Source organism: Trematomus bernacchii, unplaced genomic scaffold, assembly GCF_902827165.1.
Source record: "Trematomus bernacchii unplaced genomic scaffold, fTreBer1.1, whole genome shotgun sequence".
NCBI lineage: Eukaryota > Metazoa > Chordata > Actinopteri > Perciformes > Nototheniidae > Trematomus > Trematomus bernacchii.
In genome coordinates this window covers 5,022,811-5,036,428 of record NW_022987708.1, presented here as the reverse complement: position 1 = coordinate 5,036,428, position 13,618 = coordinate 5,022,811, and the positions used below count along the sequence as shown (strand labels likewise).

At 40.9% G+C, this 13,618-nt stretch overlaps 1 protein-coding gene across 1 annotated transcript; it reads left to right on the top strand.

The window, feature by feature from the left end:
* The first annotated feature begins 507 nt into the window (after nucleotides 1-507).
* On the top strand, nucleotides 508-13,184 carry lrrc8db (leucine rich repeat containing 8 VRAC subunit Db). Its single transcript, XM_034140705.1, has 3 exons — nucleotides 508-753; nucleotides 6,919-10,150; nucleotides 13,060-13,184. Exon 2 carries the CDS (start codon nucleotides 6,921-6,923, stop codon nucleotides 9,474-9,476), a length of 2,556 nt encoding a protein of 851 aa, XP_033996596.1. The 5' UTR covers nucleotides 508-753; nucleotides 6,919-6,920; the 3' UTR covers nucleotides 9,477-10,150; nucleotides 13,060-13,184.
* The last annotated feature ends 434 nt before the right edge of the window (nucleotides 13,185-13,618 follow it).

Below are 13,618 nucleotides of genomic sequence, written 5' to 3'. Positions count from 1 at the left end.
GATGTTAATATTATTTTCAAAAAATGTAAACAAAAGGAAGGTGAAATTTGGTGAATATTATTTTTATAGAATTGCAAAAGTGTATATGTTGATTTTTGTACATTTGTATTTATTTATTTTTCCCGAGACGATGCACAGAGAAGATGCACACATGACAAAAATAGCCTTTTCCCTAAAAAAAAGTAGCTTTCAATTAAAGAAAAAATATAAAAATAGGAATCTACTATGAGTCTCTCGAATGTTTCTTCTAGTGAAAGGCTTGTATTTTTAGACCCAAGAAAACAAAGCTGTGATATAACTGAAATTGCACCCCATTGCACTTTCACGACGGTCCCTAACTTCAGTGGGTCATCTCCTCTTTACCAGTGTCAACCCGTGCAAGGTTTGTATGTATTTTGGTGTCTGCAAAAGTAAGTGACAGTAGGCTACTTCCACCATTTTTGTAGAATGACTCTGTTACCATTTGATGGTCATACTAAAACCATATATTGAGAACAACCTCGGCGAGCGTGAGAATAGCCTCAACCCGGGAACACCTCCAGCAGCTGCTGCCGCCCGGCTGTCACAGGCGGAGAGGACCCGACCATCTGACGCGGAGTGGGGGAGAGAGACTGAGCTAAGCTGCTTACACCCGGCCAGCAGACCCACGGTTCAACTGATACGAAGAATGGACGGCTTCATTACTGCAGCGGAACATGGCGTGTAAACAGAGGCGTTGTTCGGCAGTGCCACCAAAGACATAACCTCCTGAAGGTGTGTATCTGTATGATGGTGCTCGTTTATGTTGTTCAATGTGTTAAATAGAACCGCTATGCTGTGGCCCAAATGTGTTAGCATGTTTGGCTAACAACATTAACCAGCAGTGAATTTAGCGCACTCATGTAATCTGAACGCGTAGTGATTTTCTAACGGAGAGCAGCCATCAGTGCTGCGTCTAGCTGCTGGAGCCGCGGTCCCAACCTGCTCCAAAGCCTCGTTAAAATAGTCGCCTTCGTGTTTTCAACATACACAAAATAATTGAGACACAGTGGTGTCACTGATCTTTTTATTATTTAATGTATTTTTATTAACCATACCAAAAAAACACTATGTTAATATACAGTTAAACATATCAATGCTACGCAGTCTGATGGATATGTGAGGTTGGCTTTGCAGAGCTTGTGTTGCACTATCTCTGCAGACAATGGTGTGTGTCAAGGCCGAATTTACCATATAGCCTACATTAGGGATGCCAGCGATTATTCGATTATTCGATTATTCGTTACAGTCTCCATAATCGAATATTATTTTTAAAAATCGATTTTATTAATATATTTTTTTATTAATATTTATGTTTTTCTTTTTTTTCCTGGTTTGGTTTCAACCAAAATATAGACTAATGCTAATAATAGTAATAGTATTAATAATTGTAAATGACCATTGATCACACCACCAGTTTGTTTTACTGTAAACTTGGAGGAAGCCAGCAGCGCAGAGTGCTGCAGCCTGCTACACACCGACCCCGCCCCTCCCCTCTCCGTCGTGGAAGGAGGCGGTTTCCTTGAGTTTATGGCAAACGTGGAACCAGATTACAGGGTCCCGGGCCGTACTCTTATCAACTGTCTCAAAGGTGTCGATAACCACCGACGGGTGGACGGCACTCACAACTGAATCCTATGTTACCATAACCTGACATTATATCGATAGTGAATGGGAGATGAAGAGTGCGGTTAATTTAGCTGAGAGGCTCCGCAGTGCTCTGTGCCCTCGGAAAGGGTTTTTTCGGCGGCAGGACTAATCCTTAACCGGCTGCGCTCTCGCCTACACCCATACATACACACATAAAGTAGGCTATTTATTTAATTTATTTCAATGATGCTATTATTAATACTGAAGAGCCCTTTTGTACCATGTACACGTTCCAGTAAAAGAAAACAACGGAATACCATTTGTCAGTGTTTTTTTTTTCCTCCTCCCCGGGGGGGGGGGGGCGATTAATCGATTAATCGATTAATATTCGCCAGGGCTGTCCGATCTTCGATTTTGGTCATGGTCAGTTTCTGGCATCCCTAGCCTACATTGGGGGACACACGTATTTAGATACGCTCAAAATGTCCCCCCCCCAATAGCCTAACTGATATAAACAAATGAAAATAAAATTGCTATTCTATGACTTTTTTATTTTTGGTCCCCCCCCAATGTTGACTCCATGGTTACGGCATTGGTGTGTGTGCCCCAGTTCATGGGCAGTGTCCTCTATAAATAAATCCATATCAACATGACAAGGTTGATCAGTCTGAGCCTCTTCAGAACGAGGCCTTGTCTAAATTGGAGGACAGTGAATCCTACCAGAACTCAGTGTCCTAATATCTATGCTGAGTATCTATTGGTCACATTGTTAACTACTAGAGGAAATAATAATATCCTGCATGTTTAGTAACGAAAAATGAGAAACAATGTTCAAAATGCAATACAATAGAATACTACAGAATCTTACTTTAAGTAGTCAACACTGTTTTATTAGATTGTATAAGATTAGAAGTGGTGTACAGTAACTAAGTACAGTAGATGTACTCAACTACTGTATTTGAGTACAATTATGAGAGACTTGTACTTCATTTGAGTATTTCCAACTTAGTACTTCTACCGCACTACAATTTAGAGGTACATATTGTACATTTACTCCCCTACATTTATTTAATATCTTTAGTTACTTTACAGATTTGGATTAATGATGTGAAATATAATCAAGTTTTAAAGGTCCCATGTCATGGCCATTTCTACTGATCATAATTCCATTGTTGAGGTATACTAGAATAGATTTATATTGTGCAATGTTCCAAACTCACATTGGTTTCTCATACAGCATCTCTGTATTAGGGGTCGACCGATATGGCTTTTTCAAGGCCGATACCGATACCGATTATTAGTAATCAAGGAGACCGATAACCGATATTTGGAACCGATATACATTTGCAGTAAAATCAGAAAATCTTGGTGTCAAAATGTAGAATAACACAAACTCCAACACAACTTCTTTGAAATGCATTTAAGCATATATTATGTTTAATGAACTTTTAAACATCTTACAACTGGTTTCCTCTCTGTGCCCTTTTCTTTAGTGCAGCCATCTGCAATGAGTTAGAGAGAGACAGAGAGTTAAAAGTGGGGCTGCAGGCTGACATGCTTAACTAACAATAATGCTTAATGTATTATATCAAAACAATGCCTGTCTATCTAGCATAAAATCCCAATAAGCTGCTAGCAACTGCAAAACACTAGTGCTAGCTAATGTTTTGCAAAATATTAAAAGTGAGGCTATTACAGTAGACCTAACGTTAGTCTAGTAGCCTCACTTCTAATATTTTGCTAAACATTTGCTAGATACATGTTGGCTAGCTAATGAGCTTCACATATCAACCTGAAAAACTGCGAGGCTCCACTCGCAGCCCCCCCCCCCCTCCGCACCACAGTTACTCCGCTGCAAGACGATTGCCGATAAAACTTTGGCTCTTGACCCTTACTCTGTATTAGGGATGCCAGCGATTATTCGATTATTCGTTACAGTCTCCATAATCGAATATTATTTTTAAAAATCGATTTTATTAATATATTTTTTTATTAATATTTATGTTTTTCTTTTTTTTCCTGGTTTGGTTTCAACCAAAATATAGACTAATGCTAATAATAGTAATAGTATTAATAATTGTAAATGACCATTGATCACACCACCAGTTTGTTTTACTGTAAACTTGGAGGAAGCCAGCAGCGCAGAGTGCTGCAGCCTGCTACACACCGACCCCGCCCCTCCCCTCTCCGTCGTGGAAGGAGGCGGTTTCCTTGAGTTTATGGCAAACGTGGAACCAGATTACAGGGTCCCGGGCCGTACTCTTATCAACTGTCTCAAAGGTGTCGATAACCACCGACGGGTGGACGGCACTCACAACTGAATCCTATGTTACCATAACCTGACATTATATTGATAGTGAATGGGAGATGAAGAGTGCGGTTAATTTAGCTGAGAGGCTCCGCAGTGCTCTGTGCCCTCGGAAAGGGTTTTTTCGGCGGCAGGACTAATCCTTAACCGGCTGCGCTCTCGCCTACACCCATACATACACACATAAAGTAGGCTATTTATTTAATTTATTTCAATGATGCTATTATTAATACTGTTAATACTGAAGAGCCCTTTTGTACCATGTACACGTTCCAGTAAAAGAAAACAACGGAATACCATTTGTCAGTGTTTTTTTTTTCCTCCTCCCCGGGGGGGGGGGGGGGGGGGGCGGGGGGCGATTAATCGATTAATATTCGCCAGGGCTGTCCGATCTTCGGTCAGTTTCTGGCATCCCTACTCTGTATAGTATGTGTATTCACTCTCTGTCCTAAAGGGCTTGTTGGAGCTCCTGCCCCCCCCTCCCTGTGAGCTCACTGTGCTCTGATTGGTCAGCTCGCCCACTCTGTTCTGATGAGTCTACCACCGTTACAGCGGAACATCAGTGATTATGTGTTACAATGGCGTTAGCAACCAGAAAATGACACCAGTAATGACAAACAGATGAGAATGCTGCGTGGGGTCTGGGTGCCGTGTTGGCGGGACGTTGCGCGGCTCGCTGCGGCGAGGAGCGGACAGTGTGAGCTGGGTTCATTTCCTGCTTGCTGCAGACAGCGAGACATCGCGAATGGCTCCACTAGCACACCCCCCCAGCGCGTCACAGTTTCGCCGCTGAGAGAGTGTGTGTGTGTGAGGAGCTCCACGTATTGGTCCATTTGGAAGAAAACAATGGAAAAAGAGAAATCTCCAACGAGGCGTTCTGGGGCAGCATAGACAGGTATTTTCTGTGTTAGAGTTGTACTCGCACAGGGTGTACTGTGAGGGTTTGTGACTCTGCAGACCGTTTACATGCAGAAAAACCTTCATAACACACAAGGGGACGGGTAATAACCGGAAAAGCATGACATGGGAGCTTTAAATCAGACTTAAGTTCCACCTGGAGTAAATTCACAAGCTACCCTGCAGTATACAAAGTCATTAAAACTATCTGCACCTTTACCAGCTTTGATAACACTTTAATGATCAATAATTATAAAACATATATCTTTTTCTGAAATGGACCAATCTGGACAATGAATACTTTTACTTTTGATTCTCAAAGTATATTTTGATGCTAATACTTGAGTAACATTTTGAATGCAGGACTTTTACTTGTAACAGAGTATTCTTGCACTCTTGTATTTCTACTTTCACTTAAGTACAATGTCTGATTACTTCTCCCACCTCTAAGGATTACAGGGCCATGTGTATTTCTCTTTCTGAATTAATTTATTCTAGTCATTAATTAAAAAAGTAAGTCATTTAAACAGGACCATGACCACTCATATTCTTTGTTTTGTTAGCATCCATGATATTTTTAGCATCACATTGCCTGTCAAAATTATTTAAAAATACAGTACTATGACAGACAACTAGGTTATTTTAGATATGTATTTAAAAACTGGTACAATGACAGGTTTGTCAACTCGGGTATTATGAGACTTACCAAAGAGTTATAATGTTTTGCCATTTTATCGCCATTTATGAAAGGGCCAATTTCAGGTGTTATTCATTGAGTTTTTAGATTAAAATAGGGTAGGACTTCCACAACACCTCATTCGGTTTACCTTCTATGAGGGAAGTACTACCTGTACAACTATCTAATACTATTTGTAAGGTAAACATTTGTCCTGCAATCACACAGTATTATTTTTAAATTAATTACATGTTCTTTAAAATGTATTTTATACCTTGCTGGTCACAGCTAAAAACTTTTTTGAATATAGAATTGCTAAGACGGAGGTAGCGGTTATATTAAGCTTTAAAGGTCCCATGTCATGCTTTTCCGGTTATTACCCGTCCCCTTGTGTGTTATGAAGGTTTTTATGCATGTAAACGGTCTGCAAAGTCACAAACCCTCAAAGTGGCTAGTGGAGCCTCGCAGATGGGGGTGCTGCAGCCCCCTCAGCACCCTCCCCTTCCCGCGTCCATTCGCGATGTCTCGCTGTCTCGCAGATCCCACGCAGCAAGCAGGAAATGAACCCAGCTCACACTGTCCGCTCCTCGCAGCAGCGAGCCGCGCAACGTCCCGCCAACACGGCACCCAGACCCCACGCAGCATTCTCATCTGTTTGTCATTACTGGTGTCATTTTCTGGTTGCTAACGCCATTGTAACACATAATCACTGATGTTCTGCTGTAACGGTGGTGGACTCATCAGAACAGAGCTGGCGAGCTGACCAATCAGAGCACAGTGGGCTCACAGGGAGGGGGGGGGGGGGGGGGCAGGAGCTCCAACAAGCCGTGTAGGACAGAGAGTGAATACACATGCTATACAGAGATGCTCTGTGAGAAACCAATGTGAGTTTGGAAAATTGCACAATATAAATCCATTCTAGTAGACCTCAACAATGGAATTATGATCAGTAGAAATGGCCATGACATGGGACCTTTAATCTACGGATGTCAGGTGGTGCATACATCTGGAAATTCACTTAAGTTGAAAAGTATGTACTTTACTGCAAGAGGAAAAGTGCGACAGCAAGGATTCCATTACACACAAACCTGATTTCCCTGGATTCATTATGCTCATTAGGTAAGGTTATGTACAGTATCACAGTACATTCAGTAAGTGATATAACAAACAATGGTTGCAAAAAAAAAATGGTATAAGTATTTTATGTTATTTTATTTCATGAAATGTTTTTTTGAGAAGTGACAATGTACATCAATCTACTTTCAAAAAGATGTTCACGTGCCAAAGTTAGCTTAAGGGCTAGTTTACGTTAGCAGTCCATTTACCTGATGTTATTAGGGATCCCAAAATAACATGAATAATTCAATATTGTGTTGTTTTTGTAATGAGAGAAATAAAGCATGATGTTCATTAATATTCTCTGTTGCAGGAATGTTCACCCTCACAGAAGTAGCCTCCCTAAATGACATCCAGCCAACGTATCGCATACTGAAACCATGGTGGGATGTCTTCATGGATTATCTGGGGATCGTCATGTTGATGTTGGCCATATTTTCTGGAACGATGCAGTTAACAAGGGACCAAGTGGTTTGTCTTCCCATTCTGGAACCATCTCCAGAGGGGTCTGGGGGCTTCATACAAGCCCAACCCCCGGAGACAGCTGATAGCTTATGGAACAAAGAAAGCGCCATTGGTGAGCAAGCTGCTCCTCTAATGGCTAAAAGGCCTCCTGATAAAATCCCCCCCACAGTTCCCTTCACACATTCGGGTTCTTTGGGACAGCCTCTGCCTACAGGTGTCAGGACCAAACTGGATTTTCAGCAGTATGTTTTTGTCAATCAGATGTGCTACCATGTTGCCCTTCCTTGGTATTCCAAATATTTCCCCTACCTCGCTCTGATCCACACTATCGTATTAATGGTCAGTAGCAACTTCTGGTTCAAGTACCCAAAGACAAGTTCCAAAATAGAACATTTTGTTTCCATACTTGGAAAATGTTTTGAATCGCCTTGGACGACCAAAGCGCTGTCCGAGACAGCCTGCGAGGACTCGGAAGAGAACAAACAGAGACTGGCAGGAGCCTCCACCCTCCTGAAGCATCTGTCCACCAGCAGCGAGGAGGGGAGTCCCAACCAGTCCGCCCCAATGCTGACCAAATCTGGGGTCACGTTTTCTGCTGAAAAGCTTGTGAGTGAAGTTCCTGCCATGACCATACTGGACAAAAAAGACGGAGAGCAAGCCAAAGCCCTGTTTGAAAAGGTTCGCAAATTCCGTGCCCATGTGGAAGACAGTGACCTGATTTACAGGCTGTATGCCATTCAGACCGTCATCAAAACAGTCAAGTTCATTTTGATCCTGTGCTACACCATGACTTTTGTTGCCTCTATAGATTTCAACCATGTGTGTGAGCCTGACATTAAGCATTTGACTGGATACAAAAGGTTCCATTGTACACACAACATGGCCTTCATGTTAAAGAAACTCCTTGTTAGTTACATTGCTCTCATATGCGCCTATGGCATAATCTGTATCTACACACTGTTCTGGCTTTTTCGGCGACCACTTAAGGAGTATTCCTTTGAAAAAGTCAGAGAGGAGAGCAGCTTCAGTGACATTCCAGATGTGAAGAATGATTTTGCGTTCCTCCTCCACATGGTCGATCAGTACGACCAGCTGTACTCAAAGCGCTTTGGTGTTTTTCTCTCTGAGGTGAGTGAGAACAAACTTCGGGAGATCAGCCTGAACCACGAGTGGACCTTTGAGAAGTTGCGGCAGCATGTGATACGCAACCCTCAAGAAAAGTTGGAACTCCATCTTTTTATGCTCTCTGGAGTGCCAGATGCTGTGTTTGATCTCACCGATTTGGAAATTCTCAAACTAGAATTAATCCCAGAGGCCAAGATAACAGCTAAGATCTCACAAATGACAAACCTCCAGGAGCTGCACTTCTATCACTGTCCAGCCAAAGTTGAGCAGACTGCTTTCATTTTTCTCCGTGATCACCTCCGGTGCCTTCATGTCAAATTCACAGATGTCGCTGAGATTCCTAGCTGGGTATACTTGTTGAAAACTTTAAGGGAACTCTACCTTGTTGGTAATCTGAACTCTGAAAACAACAAAATGATCGGACTGGAGTCTCTGCGAGACCTCAGGCACTTAAAGATTCTGCATCTCAAAAGTAACCTCACAAAGATCCCAACCAACATAACGGATCTGTCCCCGCATCTGATCAAGTTGGTAATTCATAATGATGGTACAAAGCTCTTAGTTCTTAATAGTTTGAAGAAAATAATGAATCTTGCCGAGCTGGAGCTTCTCAACTGTGAGCTGGAGAGAATACCTCACGCTATTTTCAGTTTGAACAACCTTCAGGAACTGGATCTAAAGTCCAACAACATCCGGACCATCGAGGAGATCATCAGCTTTCAGCACCTCAAGAGACTGACCTGCCTCAAACTTTGGCACAATAAGATCATCACCATTCCATTGTCAATTAGCCATGTCAAAAACCTTGAATCCCTTTATCTGTCACATAACAAGCTAGAGTCTCTCCCCTCATCGTTATTCACGCTCCTCAAGTTGAGGTACCTCGATGTTAGCCACAACTCCGTAGTGACAATACCACTGGAGGTTGGCTTTCTGCAGAACCTCCAACATTTTGCCATTACTGGCAACAAATTGGAAGTAGTTCCCAAGCAACTCTTCAAGTGCAGCAAACTGAGAACCTTATGTCTCGGCCACAACTGTATCTCCACCATTCCAGAGAAGATTGGCCAACTCTCGCAGCTGACCCACCTGGAGCTGAAGGGGAACTGTCTGGACCGTCTTCCGGTCCAGCTCGGTCAGTGTGGCCAGCTGCGCAAGAGCTGCCTGATCGTGGAGGATCATCTGTTTGACCTGCTCCCCATCGAGGTCAAAGAGAGCGTCAATCAGGAAGCTAGTGTTTCTTTTCCAAATGGCTGTAAGTGTCTAAGTGATGGCCGTTAGTAACATCCTACGTGGCATCAAATGTCCAGCATTTCATCGTAGGTGTATAACAGTTTTTTTTTTCAAAGTATGCCTTTAGAAATGTTATTGTAATCTTCATGATGTTTGAGAAACTAAAGTAGAAAACAATCGAGAAATGTTTGTTGACAGCTAGAAACTATCTTGTTTAGTGTCTATAAATGTCCTTATTTTTGGTTAATATATGTGCATAGCATCAAAACACTCCCACTTTGTACCTTTTGTATGCAAAACTATTGGATCTATGGAAATTTGTATCATTTTGAAACAATACAGCTTTTTATTGTTGTGATTTTTTTTCATCACGTACCTAACTAGATACTCTTGATTGGTCTCATCTTTAAGGGGCAATTCACTAAAAATAAAATAACTCACCCTCAAGTATTCAGGTAGTTTTCAATTTTCTGCCTCCACCCGATTGAAATGGATGCAAATAGAATAGAAATTGGTCAGAGGGACTCGTCTTTACATCAATAAAATATGACATTTAAAAAAGTAAAACAGCTACATTTCTTTCCAGAACAAGCTTCCCTGGATACGACCTGTTTACAGAAAGTGTGATGATTATCCAGACATTTCGTCTGGGAGAAGCTGCCAGCAGCATAGACAAAATGATATTCCCCTCAATGGTATTGAGATGGAATCAGAAATCTCAGGTATGGATATTTCGAAACCTGAACTAATAAAACCAAAACCATCTTAATTTATAGACAATACTAAGTGAGGGAATACTCTTTTATGTTTTTTGGTTGGAAGAAAAACTTAAGGTCCAATTTACAGCGTTGCTCATGTGTTTGTATCGGTGAATTACAACTGAACAAACTCCCTCCCATGAGGAAGTCTCACAAAGTGTTAAAAAGCTCCAGAAAAAGATAATCAGTGGAGCTAGAGTAAATACTATTACTGCTACTACTGCTTCCAAGGAGTTATTTTACTTTACCTCTCACGTGAAAGAACTGTGCAGGAATAACCTTGTATTATTATGAAACCTATGCATTCCAGTTTGAATATATTTACATGTTGCACACCAAATGATTGATGGTTGATCAGTAAGAAGTGGTTATTTTTTGATACACTGGATTATTGTTCCTCCAAAGGAGTAGGCATTGTATTGTTTCCGTTCCCGTACAGCCAACCCACACTGATGTTTTTATTAGCTGTACTTTTGCTCACATGTTTGATTTATTTTTCGTAAACTGTGTGTACCATGCATTTTGTGAGTTTTTTGTATGTATTTATGATCTCATTGTCATTTATCTGTTCAATTTTAAGGCCACTTTGTAAACCAGAGGCCTGTACTACGAAGCCGGTTCAACATAACCTGGATATGTTTGAGCTACCCGGTTTACCTAATCCAAAACAAACGCGCTCTCGCTAAACGGTCCTACAACGCTGGTTATCAACTCGTTAACTCAAGCCAGCTTTGCCCTATCTAGTTATGTGCGCGTTCACATAAAAGGGGCGGGGTTAGCAACATTTGACCGATCACAAACATGGAGAAGCGCACTGACAGCGCAGTGTCATACTTCCTGAATGAAAAGTGAACTATAATATTAGACAAATATTAAGACGTTAAACTTTAAACATCCACGACTTAAACACTTTATCAAGATGAATACAGCTGGTAAAAGAAAAAGTGTTTGAATGCGTTCATTAACAGGTTTATGATATCACTGCCCCGTCTAAGACACGAGTGGATCTGACTTTAATTACATTTGACTCGAGTGTTTCGTCAACTTAATGTGTTGCTTAAAATAATACTTCTGCATACAGTATGTGACACTGTAAGTGTTGCACGGCCAGATACGGCTCAAGAAGCTGACTCAGATAAGGAAATAATATGATACATTATGATGTGATATGATATGAATGATAATGGGACACATCGACGTCTGCACTCACAGTGCCGCGGACTGTACGTAATGTTACTTTGATCCGGTTACTTATGTTAACTTGTGGCAGATATTTAAAGGTGGGGTAGGTCATTTTGGAGAAACCAGCTCGAGATCGCTAGAATTTGAAAATACACAGCCGGAAAAAATCTGCCACTTCCTTACAACACACACGAACGCGCACATGACCAATGAGGGCACGAGATAAGTTTGTGCACAGATGGAAGGCTGACAGGCAGGTAGGCCATCCAGTTATTTTAGCCGGGCCGGCTAAAATGATTGGTCGTACTTTTTACAGTACTACGGCTTCCACAGATGACATTTTTTTATGGATTTGTTGTCAAAGCACTTAAGATATTTATTGCTATCGGGATGTTAAGAGCATTCCATGGAATATAACAAAAAGTGTATCTCGAGCCGGTTTCTCAAACTTACCTACCCCACCTCTAAGTAAGCTTTCTTAACACTAATGTTATAATAGTCAGATTGCTCTGAAGATGGGAGGTGATATTCTATTAATTTTCACGTTCACAGTCAGTTGATTTTTGCCGGCTGTCTTTCATGCAACGGCAGTTTTTCTGTATTTCCTTTCTCCTGTAATATGACTTGATAGCTTTAAACTCAGCACACTGAGCTCTGATTGGTCAGCAGGCGGTGCTTTCACTGAGTTGATCTCTTATCCTGGAACCTAACCTACTCCGGACCAGGCTAGCCGTTCAGCATACGTTACCATGGAGATCTAGCCCGCTAAGAAATGAACCAGCGTCGTAGGAACGGAAACCCAGAGTTTTCCCTGAAGTTAGCTCGCTAAGCGAAAATCTGGCTTCGTAGTACAGGCCTCTGGTTTTCAAATGTGCTACATGAATAAAAACAATGACTTATTACACTGTTATCTTTACTATTATTCAAAGCTAGAAATGAAGTGAAAACTGCCCTGCAACGCTCAACATTCTGACAATACTGTACTAATGTCGGAAGTATGGCCATATGTATTTCTCTCAATTTCTCATCAAAATTGTGATTTGCAAATAATTAACCATCTAAAAACTGATTTGTATTTCCATTTTTAAAGTTAAGGATACAACATTAGGATGTTACCGACCTTTTCTTCTTTACCCCGTCTGCTATCTGCTATAACAACTCAACATGCAAACAGCCTCTTAAAATGTGCTAATATTTGAGGGTTAAGATAAAATAAGAAGTACTTTATTGATACCAATTGGGGAAATGTTTATGCTGCAGCAGCAAAAGACAAGGCATTGTACATTAGACAGTTAAAAGACTAGAATTAAACAATCGAAAATGTAAAATAAAATAAAATAGCATTACAAAAAGTAGAAAATATACATAGATACTGTGAACAGCTATCTTACCTGCCTTGTTAACATATACATGTTAGGCTAACGTTGCCTTGGTTAAAGAGCATGTTGCTGTTGTTTATTGCTTTGAATTCTTTAAAACAAATATTATCTTCTTAAACTTGTATGGTAGTCAGGAGCATCACTTCCTAATGTTTATTGATATATTTAGAGGGAGGGGATGGGAAGGAAGGTTTCAAAATTCTAATTAGATTAATTTCTACCATTTCTTTAATTCATGGTGGTTTCAGTAATCCCATGGTAATTGAGGACATAAGTAATCTAAATGACTAATGAGATCTTTATGACTTTCAGAAAGGACAGGAGACCGACAGGTGCCTATCAATGATTGTCAACTGACAGCACAATGAGTCAAAGGACTAGCAGCAGCAGCATGATGATGATGTTAAATGTGTTGTTTTAGGAACATCCATTGTAAATAAATGGAATTCAATAAACATTGAATAGCATGTCATGCAGTTTGTCTGTGCCTTTTCCTCTGTGTTGTCCTGGCATATAGTCTCCCCCATGGTTTGCTGTGCTGCCTGGGGATGCTCCAATCGCTCAGAGAAAGGAGCACAAATGTAAAGTTTCCCCACTGACACAGAGAGGAGGAAAGAATGGCTGGCTCAAGTCAGCAGGAGCAATTTAAATATCACAAAAGACAACAACAGCAACAAAATGTGATTCTCTGAATCGGGTGCCTTTTGGGTCTTTACATTTTTGAAAAATGAAACTACATTTTTTGCATTTTTGATCATAACATCTGGTAGTGGACTACTTAAAACTTTGAGAAAACACATTTTCCCACCTCAGGCACAACATATATATAATTACTAGGAATTTCCTTGAAAAAATGTGACGGGGTTGAAGT

Coding starts and splice junctions, on each gene's coding strand:
- lrrc8db (XM_034140705.1), top strand. CDS start 6,921: ATGTTCACCCTCACAGAAGTAGCCTCCCTAAATGACATCCAGCCAACG.